The sequence below is a fragment of the Sander vitreus genome, chromosome 20 (assembly GCF_031162955.1).
Source record: "Sander vitreus isolate 19-12246 chromosome 20, sanVit1, whole genome shotgun sequence".
NCBI classification, from domain to species: Eukaryota; Metazoa; Chordata; class Actinopteri; order Perciformes; family Percidae; genus Sander; species Sander vitreus.
Window position 1 is genome coordinate 502,360 of NC_135874.1, and position 18,181 is coordinate 520,540.

General features: G+C 39.7%; 1 protein-coding gene across 1 annotated transcript in view; it reads left to right on the forward strand.

Moving 5' to 3' along the window:
• nrxn3a (neurexin 3a) overlaps positions 1-18,181 on the forward strand; it is a 240,667-nt gene that overhangs the window by 197,352 nt on the left and 25,134 nt on the right. The window contains exon 23 of the mRNA XM_078277724.1: positions 926-1,233. Within this exon, the coding sequence (XP_078133850.1) occupies positions 926-1,233 (308 nt within the window). The remainder of the gene's footprint in view (positions 1-925; positions 1,234-18,181) is intronic.

Here is an 18,181-nt window from a genome sequence, read left to right on the forward strand (position 1 = left end):
AAAGCTCAGATGGGCCAATCTGGAATCTCCTCCTTATGAGATCATAAGGTGCAAGGTTACCTCTCCTTTCTCTGCTTTGCCCACCCAGAGAATTTGGCCCACCCATGAGAGAGAGACATCATGGCTTTCAAACGAGTAAAGTGGTAGTTGGTCAAGGCCACACCCCCACCCTCTACCTTTCCCCCTCCTCTCTCCTCCTCAATAGCTACAGACACAGAAATGTCACATCCTAAGTAAAGCTCACTGTGGGACTGGCTCTAGTGGCTGTAATTCTGCACTAAGGCTGAATTTTGGGAAAGTGTGTTTCAGGAAGTGAAAATCCTGTTCATTTTGATTATTAACCATCCGACCGTCTAAACCATCCAGCGTAGACTGACCAACAAAGGTTTCTGCTCCTGTAGAAGCCACAAATCTGTATGATATCAACCTTGTATTAAGAAAAACATGTTTTATTCGCAATATCTTGGAGAAGTACTACACTACCCACAATCTTAAGTGTAACAGCAAAGATTGTTGGAACCCGCTGTCTTGTCTTGTACAGTATTGTACAGTCTTGCCAATGTTCTTTTGCATCATATCAAATGTATAATGGTCATGATTTATCTTGTAGCTGGTTGGCTAGGGACCTAATTTCCTGCAAAAAACCAACGACGTGTTTGCCACCTCATGTACCAACCATGTGTTTGCGCCTCTCCTCCCACCCTTGCACAGTTTGCTGGGCACCAAAATACCGCACACAGATGGGCAAGACAAATTTCATTAGGAAAATCAAACCAAACTGTTGAAATACTGCTTGCGCTGGTCTTTCCGCCGCCACAAAAATAAAGCCCTTAGTCTTGATGTAAATGAATAGTGCAGCTAAAAAGGTATATTTATTTGTACTTTTCTCTGTTGACAATGTCTTACATCTTGATGTCTCCTCTAGGACGGCAGCTAACAATTTTCAACACTCAAGCAACAGTCGGAATTGGTGGTAGTGATTACGGCAGGCCCTTTCAGGGTCAACTGTCTGGCCTTTATTACAATGGCCTCAAAGTGTTGAACATGGCTGCTGAGGGCAACCCCAACATCAAGATTAATGGAAGTGTGAGGTTGGTAGGTGATGTTCCCAGTGTGGCAGGCTCAGCCAGGACCACGGCCATGTCTCCAGAAATGTCCACTACCTTCATTGAGACTACAACCATGATGTCTACCACTACCACACGGAAACACAGATCCTCCTCAACTGTACAGGTATGGATATACTTCTATAATAACTATACATATAGGACAAGAGACATACTCCAAACATTGAAGAAAAAATTGCATCAATAATTATTGCAACCCAAAAGGTTGATAAAGACACATTGCCAGACCATCTCCACAGACCTATCTCTATATTTCTTTAAACAAATCACAACCATCATGGGCGGAACTAAGCCCGATAGTGAAGATAGCAATAGGAGTGTGATGTCAGACTTTATCCCAGCAATGTACAGTACATACTTTGAGCCATGTAGTACATGTCTATGGGGTGCTGAATGTAAAAGTTTGGTTACAATTTTTTAGCTGATCAATTTTCAACATTTAGCTCACTTTCCTCACATTTAGTGCATTTTCCTCACATTTGAGACAGAAATTATATATATATAAATCTAAATCTAAATGTTAAATTTATATCCAAATGTTAAATCTAAATGTAAATGTTATATCTAAATGTTAAATTTATATCTAAATGTTATATCTAAATGTAAATGTTATATCTAAATGTAAATGTTATATCTAAATGTTAAATTTATATCTAAATGTTATATCTAAATGTAAATGTTATATCTAAATGTTAAATTTATATCTAAATGTTATATCTAAATCTAAATGTTATATCTAAATGTTAAATTTATATCTAAATGTCATATCTAAATCTAAATGTTAAATCTAAATATGATATCTAAATCTTAAATATATATCTAAATCTAAATCTTAAATATATATCTAAATGTTAAATCTAAATGTGTCACCAAGTGTAAAGCTAAATATTTAGAAAATATTCAAATCCCCAAGGAAACCACGCCCACTGCAGTGGCTCCAAATCGCGCTGCACCCAGTGATGCCCCAGCAAGGGGTATCTCTGCTGTAGCCAGTGGGTACTTGGAAAGATTGTGGAGCAGCTTAACTAATCAAAATAATTGAATTATGATTGATTTAAAACAATATATCAGCTAAAACAGCTCAACACATATGTTAAAACATATAGCGAAGTAATCAATGGTAGAAAAAAATAGCTAAAAGTGGCCTACTGACTTAGCTAACAGTTGAAATGATTAGCTAACAGTTATGGATGACTTTTGAAACATTAACCACACTTCAAGTAAAAGGTCTAGTTAGTAGAATTTCTGACCAAACCAACCTAAATGTTTACAGTTCAATTGCATGAAAATGTAAGAATATTCACTTTAATATGATAAATAGTGTGAACACATTGGGAATTGATAGGGCGGGGTATGTGACTTTATATGACAGGGCTGTGGGGGAACCTCAGACCAGAAGGGTTGGAAAGCACTGATACTATGCATCCTGATAAAGTTTCCTTGGCCTTTTAGAATTAAAAAAGCCTCACATCATCACATACCCTTCACCATACCTAGAGATTGGCATGGGGTACTTTCCATAAAATCATCTCTCAATGCAAATCAAACCAGCTATTAGGCTAACCGACATAAAAACATTCTATGGCTATTCTAATTAGGCCAAGGGATCTTTATCAGGATGCATAGTATCCTGGATCCATGAAATAACTGGCCTTTAAAAATAAAAATCTGCCTGCCTCTATGGGAATTTAACATAGGGGTGTACTGACTTATGCCCCCTGTATTTTAAGGAAGAACATGTATTTATTTACGATACATTATTCATTCACAAAGAAAATTGGTTTCCTTAAAAATTGGATTTTTCCTCATTTTTGTAATTAAGGCATTACGATCAATTTCCTAAAGATTTTTTTATTCCTCTTTTTAGTCAACTTTAGCATGGGTGTCCTAATTTGTTCACATTACTTTATATTTTAGATTTAGATATAATATTTAGATATATATTTAAGATTTAGATATAACATTGAGTTAACATTTAACATTTAGATATAACATTTAGATTTAACATTTAGATATAGATTTAACATTTAGATTTAACATTTAGATTTAGATATTAAATTACATTTATATTTTATATTTATATATATTAGGGCTGTCAATCAATTACAAAATTTAATCTAATTAATTACATACTCTGTGATTAATTAATCGAAATTAATCGCATACATAATTAACGGTGCCTGAACCGATACTTTTTAAGAAAGTAAAAAAAGAAAAGAAAAAAAAGGGTGCTAAACAACAGTTGGTGACATTAAAGAACGGCTTGTTTATTGCTAAGGCCATTTGGTCAAAATTAAATGTTTAATAATAATGTATAACAATAACTTATTTCACTAGTAAATTGCTGTTGAACGACAAAAACAACCACCAGATGGTAAAGGACATTTACAGTAACTTAAAATGCACCATGACGCTGTAGTTTACCAGTTTCATTGAATGCACCGTCTGTGTTTCTCCGAAGGCAGCTGCAGATTGTTACATACCGGTGTTGTTCCGGTCAGCTGTCAGCATTGTAACCGTGTTTATCCAGCTACTAGCTAGCGGTAGGCTAACGTTAGCTGCTGTCGAGTATAGTGTTAACTAGCGTCACGTGCAGCGGTGTTTGTGTTGCCTGTATCGTCTTCAGAGCATCAGAGAGAAGCGCAGACATATTAGTGGCACCAGATTTCGGTAGCCAGGGTTGGCAGGAAGAAGATTTTTACAAGTAAATGTTCCAATTAATGATCCAGGCAGCACATTCTCATCTCCCTCCTTCATTTTACAGTCCAATGGTGGCTAGAACGGCTCCGGGTCAAACGTCAATATGGAATGGATTCATCTGCGTAATTTTTTTTTTTTAACGAGTTATTTTTTCTCAGATTGATTAATCAAAATTAACGCGTTATTTTGACAGCCCTAAAATAGGGTGACCAGACGTCCCCGGTTTCCAGGGACAGTCCCTGGTTTCGGTGACCTGTCCCCGGCTGGAGCTGTCCCCGGAAATGTCCCCGGTTTTCACTGTGACTGACAGACCCGAAATTAGAATGAAAGAAAACATTGACCAAACATATAGTCGCGCTGACTCGCGCACCCTACACGCACAAACTCAAGCCAGAGCAAGCGCTGCTCAGAACTCAGATATGTTCTATAATGTCCATATTTTACGATGCTAAAATGACTGTTTATTTACATGGAGTCTGGTGGGTTTAGCGAACGCAATTTTGCGGACTTTTTATCTTTAAAAAAAAGGCTCTTACTCTAACAGAAATATCGACCTCCTTAGAAATCCTTTCCATAATGTTGTCAGACACTTAGAATATTAATCTGAGCCTGTCAGTGGCAAAACAAGCACTTTTATGAATGTAAATACAAGCTGGACAATTGACGTCCATTAACTTACATTGTAGCTTGTTTCGCCGTTGCCGACTGCAGTGATCTCGTTTAATACTAGACCAATGTCAAAGGAAAATATTTCCTCAATAGTTTTAACTGTATCCGATACTCAATGAGCTGTTGCAGAAACAAGCCCAGCGTGAAGCAATAAAGCAAAAGCTGTCAGATAAATGTAGTGCAGTAAACATTACAACATTTCCCTCTGAGGTGTAGTGGAGTACAAGTATGAAGTAGCCCTTAGTAGCCCTTAGTAGACCTTTAGGGGGGCTCAGCCCCTAATGAGAACGTGACACGGATATAGTGCATGCAAAAGTGTTAATCTGCGCCATGAAATTACCAACTTCTTCACAATCGCACACCTGCTCTCCCTCTGACAGATAGAGACTCAGCCAAAGGTGTGAGTCTGGCACAACCACCTCAACCAGAATCTAAGCTTTCCAATGATATTAGTGCCAGGTTTGCAAGGAAATTAACATTGAACTCACATGAAATGTTATCACATTTGCACTCTGCAAACACTCAACACATGCATCGGTACAACAAGCGCTTCCCGGGTAATCCGGTTTTGAAATTGCAACAAAATTTCTACATGGTCTCCAGCTTTGGGCCAAAATTATAATGTATTCTCATGTAAACTATGTATGTCAGCACAGACATTTTTGCAAATTGCTTAGCCAGTGTATCCCACCATAATGGTTATTATATTGCCAGATTCCAGACAATCCCACTTACTTGTATATATCCCACTTACAAATATGAATATATATTTATACTGGTATACTTCCTAGTGACATTAATGCAAATATATGAAGAAAAAACTATTCAAGCTGTGTGTGCATGGTTAAAATTCTGAAGTGCAGAATAGTTCAGGCTACAGCACAAATACAGTATTTACATCCATAGATAAGAATAATCAAGTCTAACCTCTGAATTTCTTTTCAAAGTGCACCAGATTGATGCATGATTACAGGGGAGCATGCCCATGGACCCCCCTAGGGGGGCTTGTGCCCCAGTGCAGCTCTAGGTCTTGTGATGCCCCTGGGGCAGTGTCCCCGTTTTAAGTTTTACAACGATAACAACATTACCTTTTTTTGGAGGTATTTACGCTTCTGAGCCGAAAATGTCCCCGGATTTTGTCTCAGAAATCTGGTCACCTTACCCTTAAAATAAATATATATATATATATATATATATATATATATATATATATATATATATATAAATATAAAAAATTCTGTCTCAAATGTGAGGAAAGTTCAACATTTAGCTCAAATGTTGAAAATTGATCAGCTAAAAAATTGTAACCGAACTTTTACATTCGGCACCTCATACATGTCATACAAGTTTACTCAATTCAGTAAATTTTCAGTAACCTGTAAGACGCATGTAAAATGGATGGTTTGAGTTAATTCTTATTAGTGCTAGAGATAATCTAATATGGCAGTGGGAATTTTAAACTGGCCTGCTTGAAGTTGATTTGTTGCTTAGTTCAATGCTCAATGCAAACAGCGTCTAGATCAACCTTGCATGGAGCCTTCTCAAGGAGTGTCTGAGTATAGGCCTTGGGATAGTGCTGCATACAGTTGCATCCACATGCATCCTAACTTATCGAGTTTTGTAAATGGTCAGCCACCCTTGTCAGTATACTGGACAAAACACCGCTTTATACAGTTCTATCTCACAGACTCCGCCCTCTACTGGACTCTATGGGTAATACTCGCCTTGTCCTCACCATTGTCAATGACACCAATCACCCTCTATATCCACACTTCACACTGCTACCATCTGGCCGCAGATATAGAACTGTGATGTGTAGAAGGACTTGCCTTGGCAGAAGTTTTGTCCCTTCTGCCATAGCGCTGCTGAACAAACCATCTCACTGACCTTGTAAAGATCTGGTGTTGTGCCTATATGCCTTTTTTATCTGGGCCGGATTCCGAGACCGACGTCCAGACCGCTGCTCCAGCCCGGGACACCCTGACGCTGCCTGTGGTAATCGGCATTGAGTCAGCGGCTTTGTTTGCAGATGAAGAAGACAACAACATTTCAAGGGCCGAGATAGGATATCACAGCTAATTTGCTGCCGCTCCGCAGCTGCCTGCTCATACCCTAACAGTTTTACGGCAAGTGGCAGAGCAACTGTTTAACGGAATGGATGGACAGACTGGGCTATTCTGCAAATATAAATTGTATCTGCTTTGCCCAGCTCCTGCGTTGGCACGTTATGTGGAAAGGCTGTTCTTTTGCTTTTGGGATGGTGTGGTAGGTAGCGCCTTCTCCTCTCTGAAGGCGTTGTCATCCGGCTAAGATGGTGTGTGTACTGACAGCCATGTCGGTGCACCCTGGTTGCTTGTTGCTCCGTGGTGACCGCAGCGCGGCTAATCTGTCCTTTGTTTCCAAGAACTTGAGGAGTTCATTCTGGTTGAGAGTTAATCAGATGCTTTTTATTGTCCACCCCGTTTAGGGCTCATGTCGGCAACATTGCATCTGCTTTGCCCTGCTTGTACGTTGGAACGTTATGCTTAACGCACAGCCCCAATCAGACACACTGAATGGCTGTTCGTGTGCTTTGGGAATGGTGTGGTCGGTACAGCCTTTGGTCCGTGTATACTCCACACATGGCGTGGCAGTCGGCAGCTGTGCTTGGTGGGGTGAGCGTTGAGGACTTGTACGGCAGTGTTATGGTCTATGCCCTGTCCATTTATACGATTCCATTTCTTGGACATGGCAAGCTTCTTTTTCAGGGTCTGTGCTCGCTGGAACGACACAGTACTAGTGAAAAGGGATGTGGTATGTAGCGTGTCTTTTGCTTGTACTTTAACCCCTGCAAGGTTAGGCCGTAGCTCTACCAGTTCATTTTTTTACCAACTCGGTGAGCAGAGCCCACTTACTTCTCCGTTGTGGCAGAGTGGATTTTCAGAAATAGGTGGGCTGCAGCAACTAGCCTTTATTCAGCCAGGATCAGTGTGGTTGGGTTGGTGTAATGTCGCAACAGGGCATTCCTTCATCTGGCTCCACCCACTGTAGAGGCCAGAGCCTGTGTGAGATACAAGGGTGTAACACCTAGGGGTGTAGTCTAATTTTTATATATATATATATGGACCTAATTGGAAGGCTGTTACAGGGCACTGAGCTGTTTAAAGGTGACACTTCTGTCTTAGACCAATTTACCATATAATTTTAAAATTTTGAGTCAATTGTCCCGAGTAGACAAGGTATTGATCTGCTAGGTTAAGACACAAAAAGTAATATATCATCTGCATAAAGCATACGTTTGTGCATCACCCCACCTATCATAACACCTGTAAAGTTAGTCTCCCCCCTTATTGCTGCTGCCAAAGAGTCTATGGCTAAACAAAACAACAAAGGAGAAAAAGGTGAGTCCTGTCTTGTTCCTCTTCCAAGAGCAAAATATTCTGAAATTACCAGTTTGCACTGCAGCCTCTAGGTGCTTATACAGCAACCTAATCCATTTTATAAAAATCGTGCCAAACCCATACATTTCCAAAATTGTGAACATATACCCTCTTTCAACCATATCTAATGCCTTTTCGGCATTGAGGGAAATAGCAGCTATTGGGGATTGTCTATCAGCTACAGACCACAGCAATATTAATGAGAAACCTAATATTATCTGACAAGCTATGCCCGTAAATAACAAGAGGTAATAACCTTATTTAAGGTTATCCTGGGACCTTTTTTAGGAACCAAAGTTATCCAAACCCACCTAAATGTTGATCGCTGTGTGCCCTTCTCCGGGGACATTTTCGGCTCAGAAGCGTAAATACCTCCAAAAAAAGGTAATGTTGTTATTTTTGTAAAACTTAAAACGGGGACACTGCCCTAGGGGCATCACAAGACCTAGAGCTGCACTGGGCCAACGTTTTGAGACCTTTAGGCTAAAAAGACTTGATCCTCCCCTCACCAGTAATAATCTTTCTATGACCCTCCAAAATGATTTGAAAAAGAGGCATGACCCTCCCCGTATGTGCTGGTTTGCGATTAGCAAAGATGTACAGATGCCATATGATATATATATTTTTTTTACAGCCATGACATACACAAGTTAACCTCTGCTATCTCATCTTACACATCACTCTCCTCTGTTATGATGTGGTGGCCATTTCAGTAGATTTACTCACTAACATTGTTGTGGAAACACAATAAGCATGGGAACTAAATGCACACTTTCTGCATTACTGCATTACTTCAAATACTAAGTTACTCCTCTAGTAAACTAGTATTCACATGAAATAAAACAATAAAACGTTGAGACCATTCAGCAAAGGACACTGGGAAATAACAAATTTAACACTGGTTGCTATGGACTCGTCCTCAGTCATTATATATTTTAGCACATAGGTGCCGAAGCTGAACATTATATTCCAAAACATGTTTATTTTTAAAGCAGATTTTAAATTACATTGTAACAATTTAACAATTTGCCCTTATCAATCGCGGCATGGCTGTCTCGGAACACAATAGACAGACGGTGGCAGAATGCCCCGACACTTAAATTCAACTAAAATATAACAGTGAACAATCAGTGTTCGACCTACAGTCTGTTGAGATGCCTCTCCAAACGCAGAAATGAAGCGCAGTCACACCATAAAACGTTAAGACACGTAGAGAAAAAAGATCAGTATTTTGCCGTAATCCAATGACACGGAAAAAAAAAGTAATCCACAGCTATCAGTAGATCCACAAAAAGGGTCACAGTGTATCCAGCAAGGCCTATACGAGCGTCACAGTCACCATCAGCTCCAAACAGGTGAACGAGGCCTCTCCACTTCGCCGTGGAATAAACGTATGAAAGTCCAAATCTACACAAAACCCGCAATCAATTAAGCTGACATCACATTTAAATACATGGCATTTAGGAAACCTTTATTGCAAGGTTGGCACGGCAAGATGTCCAGACTAGTGCAACAGTAATCTTCGTTTTTTGCGTCCTGCTGCTCCCATCGTCAGCCAGGTAATCTTTATTTTTACTAAGCAGTATATGAAATCAGATGTATTACCTACCACCATTTCGTTGTTTTGTGTTATTTAAGGTATTTATAAAATATCTGGTTATGCCAGATGTAATTATTCCACTCATCTTTTAAACAATGCATTACCCGTTTCAGCCACCAGGGGGTCAGACCCATCTGGTAGCGAAGGAGGACCAAGAGTAAGAGCTACAAGAAAAAATATGCACCAAACAAGCCACTTTGAAATGTTGCTGTTTTCATGAATACAAAAGTTGGGTGACCCCCTTCCTAGACTAAAAAATGTTGGGTGACCCTCCACTCAACAAAGACTAAAAAGACAAATGTATAGAGCTTAAGTTAGATGACATAACTATATATTAAAATATCACAGCCATCGTCTGAGCCCATAACAAATACATAGTCAGTCCCTCCAGGATTTCATGATGTCACAATTGCAACAATTCACACAAATTCAACCAATCCCCATGAATTGAGTGCAACTCACAATCACCGCAACTTTACCACAAATTTGACCAATAACTCGTTTTTTAATAACCCAAGTTTCCCGCAACTTCAACCAATCATAGAAGTCCAACGTGCCAGACTTTGCGTCAGTATGTGAACCTGAGAGCCACTGACCAAGCAGGAGTAAGAACGGGTTGAAATAATAATAATAATAATAATAATAATAATAATAATAAATTTGTATAGCGCTTTTCAAGGACTTAAAGTCGCTTTACAGGGCAAGGTAGAAAACAAAAACAAACAAAGCAAGATTCAGGCAGAGATGAAAAGGGAAAGGGGCATGGGGCTAACACATGTACGTTGCCAAATTAATTTCCTTGTTTCTGATATGAAGACGAGACGTGTGTGACTTGAACATCTCACATTTACCAACAAAACGTACAGTGAAAGACATTTTAACATCAATGTACACTGTAACGTTTTTTCACTCTAAAGTCGCTGAAAGCTGCTGCTGTTTCAATCCAGTCAGCTCTCTGCAGCGGGCGGGGCTGCTGCTCAGTTCCCCCCGCGACTGACACGCGCACTCACACAAACACACTCGGTGGATGCAGGAAAAACCGGAGATGAGACGTACAGGATGACCTAAATTGAGGACAGCTACGCTCGTTATTATAAGTGCAATGATAAGTTAAAGTCAGTAAGTACTTTATCAAACTGTCTGAATGTGTGTCCCAGCACAGGCCAGGATGGGAAATGAATAACAATGTAAAGATCAACAAGCCACTGACAGATATAGGCCAGGATGGGAAATGAATAACAATGTAAAGATCAACAAGCCACTGACAGATATGTTGAAATTTGATTCATTCAATAAATTATTTTTTGTCTTAAATCCACCAGCCATTTTCATATTATACCAACATTTGCAGCATACTGAGCCTTTTTGGTATTGTTACTAGGAAAACTCAGCCCAGGCTAGTGTTATTCTCCTTTTTATTTTAAAGAAGTATACGAAATTTTGTTTAACTTTTCTTTGCAATTTTCATTGTCTCTCACAACTTCATTGCAACAAAAATACAAAAGACATTGCAGCTTTTTTTTTTCGCAATCTTTTACAAAAGCTCCATAACAATCACATTTTGTTACCTTTTATTTAACCAGGAAGAGACTCATTGAGATTAAAAATCTCTTTTTCAAGAGTGTCCTGGCCAAGACAGGCAGCAGTAAAATCACACATACAGTACATAGAAACACAAAATACACAAAAACACTAAAAACATAAAACTGAAACAGCAAATCCCTCAAAGTCAACCAGAATCCTAAACACATCAGGCAAAACATCTACAGCCAGATGTGGCTGCCTCCGAGTCAATCAACATCCTCTTAAAAGCGACCAGTGAGACCAGCTCATTAAGTTTCATGGATTTCTGTAACTTGTTCCATGTAGAGGGAACAGCAAACTTAAATGCCTTTTTCCCAGTTCAGTTCAACCTTTGGAACAGACAGAAGGAAAAGATCCTGGGAACGAAGATTGTAAGCCCCGGTACTATTTACAGGGATATAGTTCAGAAGGTAGGATGGAAGTAGACCTAAAATAGCCTTGTATATGAAGATATGCCAGTGTTGAAGTGTTGATAAAGAAGGCCACCCAACATGTTCATACAGTTCACAACGGTGAGTGAGGGCTTTCATACCAGTGATGAACCTCAGAGATCCATGGTATACAGTGTCCAGAGCATGTAAACTTTGAGATGAAGCATGCATGTATAAAACATCACCATAGTCAAGTACAGACAAAAAGGCAGCCTCTTTCTAGATTTGAACAAAAGGCAGGGTTTGATTCTGAAATAAAATCCTAGTTTAACTTTTAATCTTTTCGCTAGCTGCTGAATATGAAGGGTAAAAGAGATTCATCAATTAAAATACCAAGATATCTGTACTTAGAAACACATTCCATCTTCGTACCCTGGGAAGTGAGGATTGAAGGCAGATTTGACTTAGATTTCGAATTTGAAAAAAGCAGGGCTTTAGTTTTTTCTGCATTTAAAACAAGTTTTAAATCATAAAAGCATTGAAGCGTGTTAAAAGCATGTTGTAACTGGGAGAGGGCCTGGTCTGCGGTGAGTGCTGAGCAATACAGTACAGTGTCAGCATAAAAATTAAATTTTACATTAGACACGTTATGATCGAGGTTATTGATATAGAGGATGAATAGCAGTGGCCCCAAGACTGACACCTGAGGCACGCCTTTTGTAATTTTGAGATAGCGAGAAGTACTGCCCTCCGCCTGCACACACTTGAGTTCTGTCTGTAAGGTAATTAACAAACCAGCCGACAGTTTGTTCACAAAGTCCAGCCCTATACAGTCTCTGCTTAAGCACTATGTGGTCCACTGTATCAAATGCCTTTGAAAGGTCAATAAAAAGGGCTGCACAATGCCCTCAAAAAAAGGCTGCGAAATCCTGGAGGGACTGCATGGTGGTGATAACTAAACACACCTAAATCCCAAATACTCACAGAACAGTCCATGTGCACCTGAACTTGAACACTGTAAGGTCCAACTCTCTTTAAATTTCATGTTTTTAGTCCATGATCCATTCTTCTCCACATGCTCCTTCTACCTTGTACTGCTACTAAAAAAATAAAAAACGTGCTCAACCAGAGTCGTAGCCAGTGTCCTATATTATTATATCCTATATCATACAGTCAGGTCCATAAATATTGGGACATTGACACAATTCTAATCTTTTTGGCTCTATACACCACCACAATGGAGTTGAAATGAAACAAACAAGATGTGCTTTAACTGCAGACTTTTAGCTTTAATTTGAGGGTATTTACATCCAAATCAGGTGAACGGTGTAGGAATTACAACAGTTTGTATATGTGCCTCCCACTTTTTAAGGGACCAAAAGTAATGGGACAGATTAACAATCATAAATCAAACTTTCACTTTTTAATACTTGGTTGCAAATCCTTTGCAATCAATTACAGCCTGAAGTCTGGAACGCATAGACATCACCAGACGCTGGGTTTCATCCCTGGTGATGCTCTGCCAGGCCTCTACTGCAACTGTCTTCAGTTCCTGCTTGTTCTTGGGGCATTTTCCCTTCAGTTTTGTCTTCAGCAAGTGAAATGCATGCTCAATCGGATTCAGGTCAGGTGATTGACTTGGCCATTGCATAATTCCACTTCTTTCCCTTAAAAAACTCTTTGGTTGCTTTCGCAGTATGCTTCGGGTCATTGTCCATCTGCACTGTGAAGCGCCGTCCAATGAGTTCTGAAGCATTTGGCTGAATATGAGCAGATAATATTGCCCGAAACACTTCATAATTCATCCTGCTGCTTTTGTCAGCAGTCACATCATCAATAAATACAAGAGAACCAGTTCCATTGGCAGCCATACATGCCCACGCCATGACACTACCACCACCATACTTCACTGATGAGGTGGTATGCTTTGGATCATGAGCAGTTCCTTTCCTTCTCCATAATCTTCTCTTCCCATCACTCTGGTACAAGTTGATCTTTGTCTCATCTGTCCATAGGATGTTGTTCCAGAAATGTGAAGGCTTTTTTTAGATGTTGTTTGGCAAACTCTAATCTGGCCTTCCTGTTTTTGAGGCTCACCAATGGTTTACATCTTGTAGTGAACCCTCTGTATTCACTCTGGTGAAGTCTTCTCTGATTGTTGACTTTGACACACATACACCTACCTCCTGGAGAGTGTTCTTGATCTGGCCAACTGTTGTGAAGGGTGTTTTCTTCACCAGGAAAGTATTCTTCGGTCATCCACCACAGTTGTTTTCCGTGGTCTTCCGGGTCTTTTGGTGTTGCTGAGCTCACCGGTGCGTTCTTTCTTTTTAAGAATGTTCCAAACAGTTGATTTGGCCACACCTAATGTTTTTTGCTATCTCTCTGATGGGTTTGTTTAGATTTTTCAGCCTAATGATGGCTTGCTTCAGTGATAGTGACAGCTCTTTGGATCTCATATTGAGAGTTGACAGCAACAGATTCCAAATGCAAATAGCACACTTGAAATGAACTCTGGACCTTTTATCTGCTCCTTGTAAATGGGATAATGAGGGAATAACACACACCTGGCCATGGAACAGCTGAGCAGCCAATTGTCCCATTACTTTTGGTCCCTTAAAAAGTGGGAGGCACATATACAAACTGTTGTAATTCCTACACTGTTCACCTGATTTGGATGTAAATACCCTCAAATTAAAGCTGAAAGTCTGCAGTTAAAGCGCATCTTGTTCGTTTCATTTCAACTCCATTGTGGTGGTGTATAGAGCCAAAAAGATTAGAATTGTGTCGATGTCCCAATATTTATGGACCTGACTGTATGTGCCTCCCCAGAATAAAGCCAAAAATGCAAACAGAGGCAGCAAGCAGCACATAATAGCAAATCCCATGTTGAGCCATCATCATAACTCCCTTGGCAATGAATCACTGCATTTAAATGTCTTTACTCCATCGTTGGTGTCTATTTTAAGTTTGGCAGGACGCAGGATTTTGAATCTCACCTCTTGCTCGTGAAGCTTCTTCTTACACTCCATGAATTTGTCACGCTTCATCTGTATGGCTTTGGAGTAATCCAGGAAAAGCATTATGTTTTTATTCTGCCAATTCAGCTTGCCCTTGCTCCTCGCAACTCGCAACACCAGGTCCCTGTTTTGGGTTCGTCTCCTGCTTGGGGCTGCTGGTGTTTCTATGTGCACATTCAATCTAACATTTTTCCTCAATCTCCAGCAATTCCCGAATCAGCTCCCCCAAAACTTTACTGCATCTCTTCCTTCTTTGCCCTCGGGAAGGCCCACAAAACAACAGAAGGTCATTTTGTCGGGATTGATTTACAAATTTTTTAATTTTCCCCGATAGCATATGCACCTCTCTTGCTAGCTGCTGAAAAGGATCCATGAAAAGGATGGAGCGACAGATTTCCTTCCGACCCTCCAGATCAGCCAAACTCTTCTCCAGTGCTGCAAATATTTTACCAATGTCTGCCGGCGTCACAATATCAGCATCTTGCATATCTTTGCCCGTCATAGCCGCAACTCTGAAGGGATTGCACTGCATTTAGTTGTTAGTATCTCCACAGGACACACATTTTCGGCTTCCGCATTTCTCCTCCAAGTTAACCACAGATGTCTTTCAGTTGAGGGATGTTACACTCCAGGGTTGAGACCTTTCCAACAATGTTTGTTTTAGTCCTACGACAAAGTTTTAGTTTTTACATTTCATGGAGACGACTTGGAGATACAGTATAGCCTACTTTATTGTACCCAGAGATTTGCCTTAGACTCAAATGCTGCACACAAAACACTTAATTCATTCAACTTTTATTTAAATTCGAGAGATCATTGAGGGGCGACCCTCATTTACAATGACATTGAGTAATTACAAAGGCAATAACAAAACAGTAACATAGAAAAGAATACACCATCATAAAGATAAAAAGACAATAAAAGTATCTGAATTGAAAATTTTAAAAATTAAATTTGACAAGTAAATTAGGACACTACGGATACAAAAAGTATAGTATGTAAAGCAATTACAAGTAGAAGATTGTAATTTTAAAACCAGATTTCTAAAGTGTCCAAAAGGCGCAAGTAAGTTGCTTTTAATAAAGTGCTGTAATTTGTTCCAGGAGTCAGGGGAACTTAAGTGAAAAGCAAGTTCAGACCGAGCTTGTGGAACATGAAGCAAAAGCCAGTCAGCAGAGCGAGCCTCATAATGTCCCTCTGAGTGACAGCGAAGTTCTGTAAGGAAGTGTGGTAGTTTTCCAATAAGAGCCTTATAGATAAAGAGATACCAGTGAGTATCACGTCTCTGTCGGAGAGAAGACCACCCAACACTTTCATATAAAATACAATGATGTGTACCATAGACATGACCGGTTATGAATTTCAAGGCAGAGTCAAAGAGCTTATAATCATAATAATAAGAGGCGAAACTCCATTGGGTAGCCAATACAAGATCTGAGCGAGGTTGCCGAACCGAGTCGCCGCCATTTTGGACTGAACTCAAGTTTATTTGAATTTATTTAACCTTTATTTAACGAGGAAAAGACTCATTGAGATTAAGAATCTCTTTTACAAGAGTGTCAGGACACTCTTGTAAAAGAGATTCTTAATCAGGCCAAGACAGGCAGCAGCACGTTTAACAGAGTTACAGACATAAAATATATATTAATTCACAATACAATTACTGGATCATAAAATATCGAAATATTCATCAATGTTCGTCAGAAGTTATCTACATCAGATCAAACAGATCAATCAGTAAAAAAAATTCACAGCTAGAACTGCCTTCATGTCAGTTATAAAATGACATGGACATCTAATGATACCAACTCACTAAGATTCAGGCAATTTTGGAAATTTTTGCACGCAGAAGGAGCAGCATATTTAAAGGCACCTTTACCCAATTCAGTGAGGACTTTAGGGACAGATAACAGGAATAAGACCTGGGAATGAAGATAATAACTTCCTGTTTTTTCTTAAGGATATAGAGCTGTAGGTAAGATGGAAGCACACAAGGAAGAGCAATGGTGATTAAGGGTTTTAAAAAGTTTTAAAACAAACCAATGCACCATGGTAAACAGTATCCAACGCATGTAGACTTTGTATGGATGCATGCATGTATATAACGTCACCATAGTCCAAGACAGACATGATGGTGGCAGCAACAAGTCTCCTTTTGGCCTCAAAGGAAAACAAGACTTTTTCCTAAAATAAAAACCCAATTTGAGCTTTAGTTTTTAACCAATTGCTGAATGTGAGGCTTAAAAGAGACAAAATCATCAATTATAATACCTAGATATTTGTTTTGAGAAACTCAATCTCATATCTCGGAGCCAGTGATAGAAGGTTGAGTGGCTTTGATTTTACATTATACAATTAAAATTTACAGCCTTCCAAAAATGTGCAGGGTTAAACCAGCCGCACACTGTCAATTGACTTGGGAAAACTGCAAGAACAGCAAAGTGAGGATGAATGTCTCAGTACAGTGATTGCATGGCTAGAGGACAGTGGTCATAGACCACCGATAGGTCGCCTCAAACAGTCCTCCCCTGCACTGAGGAAACTCTGGCATGAGTGCCCCAAATTGGTCATTCAACATTGACTCCTTTGCAGAAAAGTCAAAAAAGTCCTACACACACCTGCGACCTTTCAAGTTGTTCTACCTGCAGTTCTCATTCCCACAGCCTTGAAAGGTTTGCATGGAAATCTCTTCAGTGAGTTACATTACTGCCACCTACTGTATTGTAACCTCTTACAGTCTATGATTGGGGTGGCTGTGGCTCGGACGTAGAGTGGTTGCCCCTCAACCACAAGGTTGGAGGATAAATCCCAGGCTCCTCCGGCCACATGTCAAAGTGTCCCTGAGCAAGACACTGAACCCCACGTTGCTCCCCGGATGCTGTATGTTGAGCTGTCCACTGCTCCTAATACTTAGGATGGGTAAAATGCAGTAATAGAATTTCACTACATTGTACTGTATGTGACGATTAAGAATAAAGTTTGATCCTTTGATTGTAACAGTTTCAGAGTTCAAACTACACACAGTGCCCACCTAAAGTGATTCCATCATTGGCGTTGCCCACTCTGTAACCCAGACCACGTTGTCCGAGTTGGTGCAAATCCCTTTCTCAGCGTAGTGTCCAGCTCTTCTCCAGTTACGTCTTCCTCATTCAACAATCATCCGGAAGGGTCCAGCACAATATTAATCTTCTCAGACTGTTCCAGTTACTTCTCAGACTGAAACCATGGCAATATGTTTTTCTCCATTCTTTAAACAGCTTCAGCATATGACATTCCTTTGTGCTCTGTTCTTCCTAGCTTAAAATTTGATGAGTTAGGCTCATTGGTGTCAGTACTTTGATACACCCAGCAGATGGCAACAAAGAACTAGAGATAGTGGCTCACACACCACATAAAAAGTTTAAAGATGGAAAAAAAAAAAAAACTTAAACCTTTACGTCAACAACCATGTGCTCATCAATAACAACACAAACTAAGTTCCTGACGGAATTTTTGTTTCCCTTCACTTTGTTAAAACCATATGAATGTATTCATCTGAATAGTTCAGAATAGATTTCCAAGTTCATAGTTCCTTTTTTGTGAGGTTTAGAGGTTACCTGTGAAACTGTGGAAGCTAGTGATTTTTCTCTACCCAGGGCTTTGTAGATGGCATTGATTTGGTGATAAGGGTTAGGGTAAGTTCTTGCCTGTA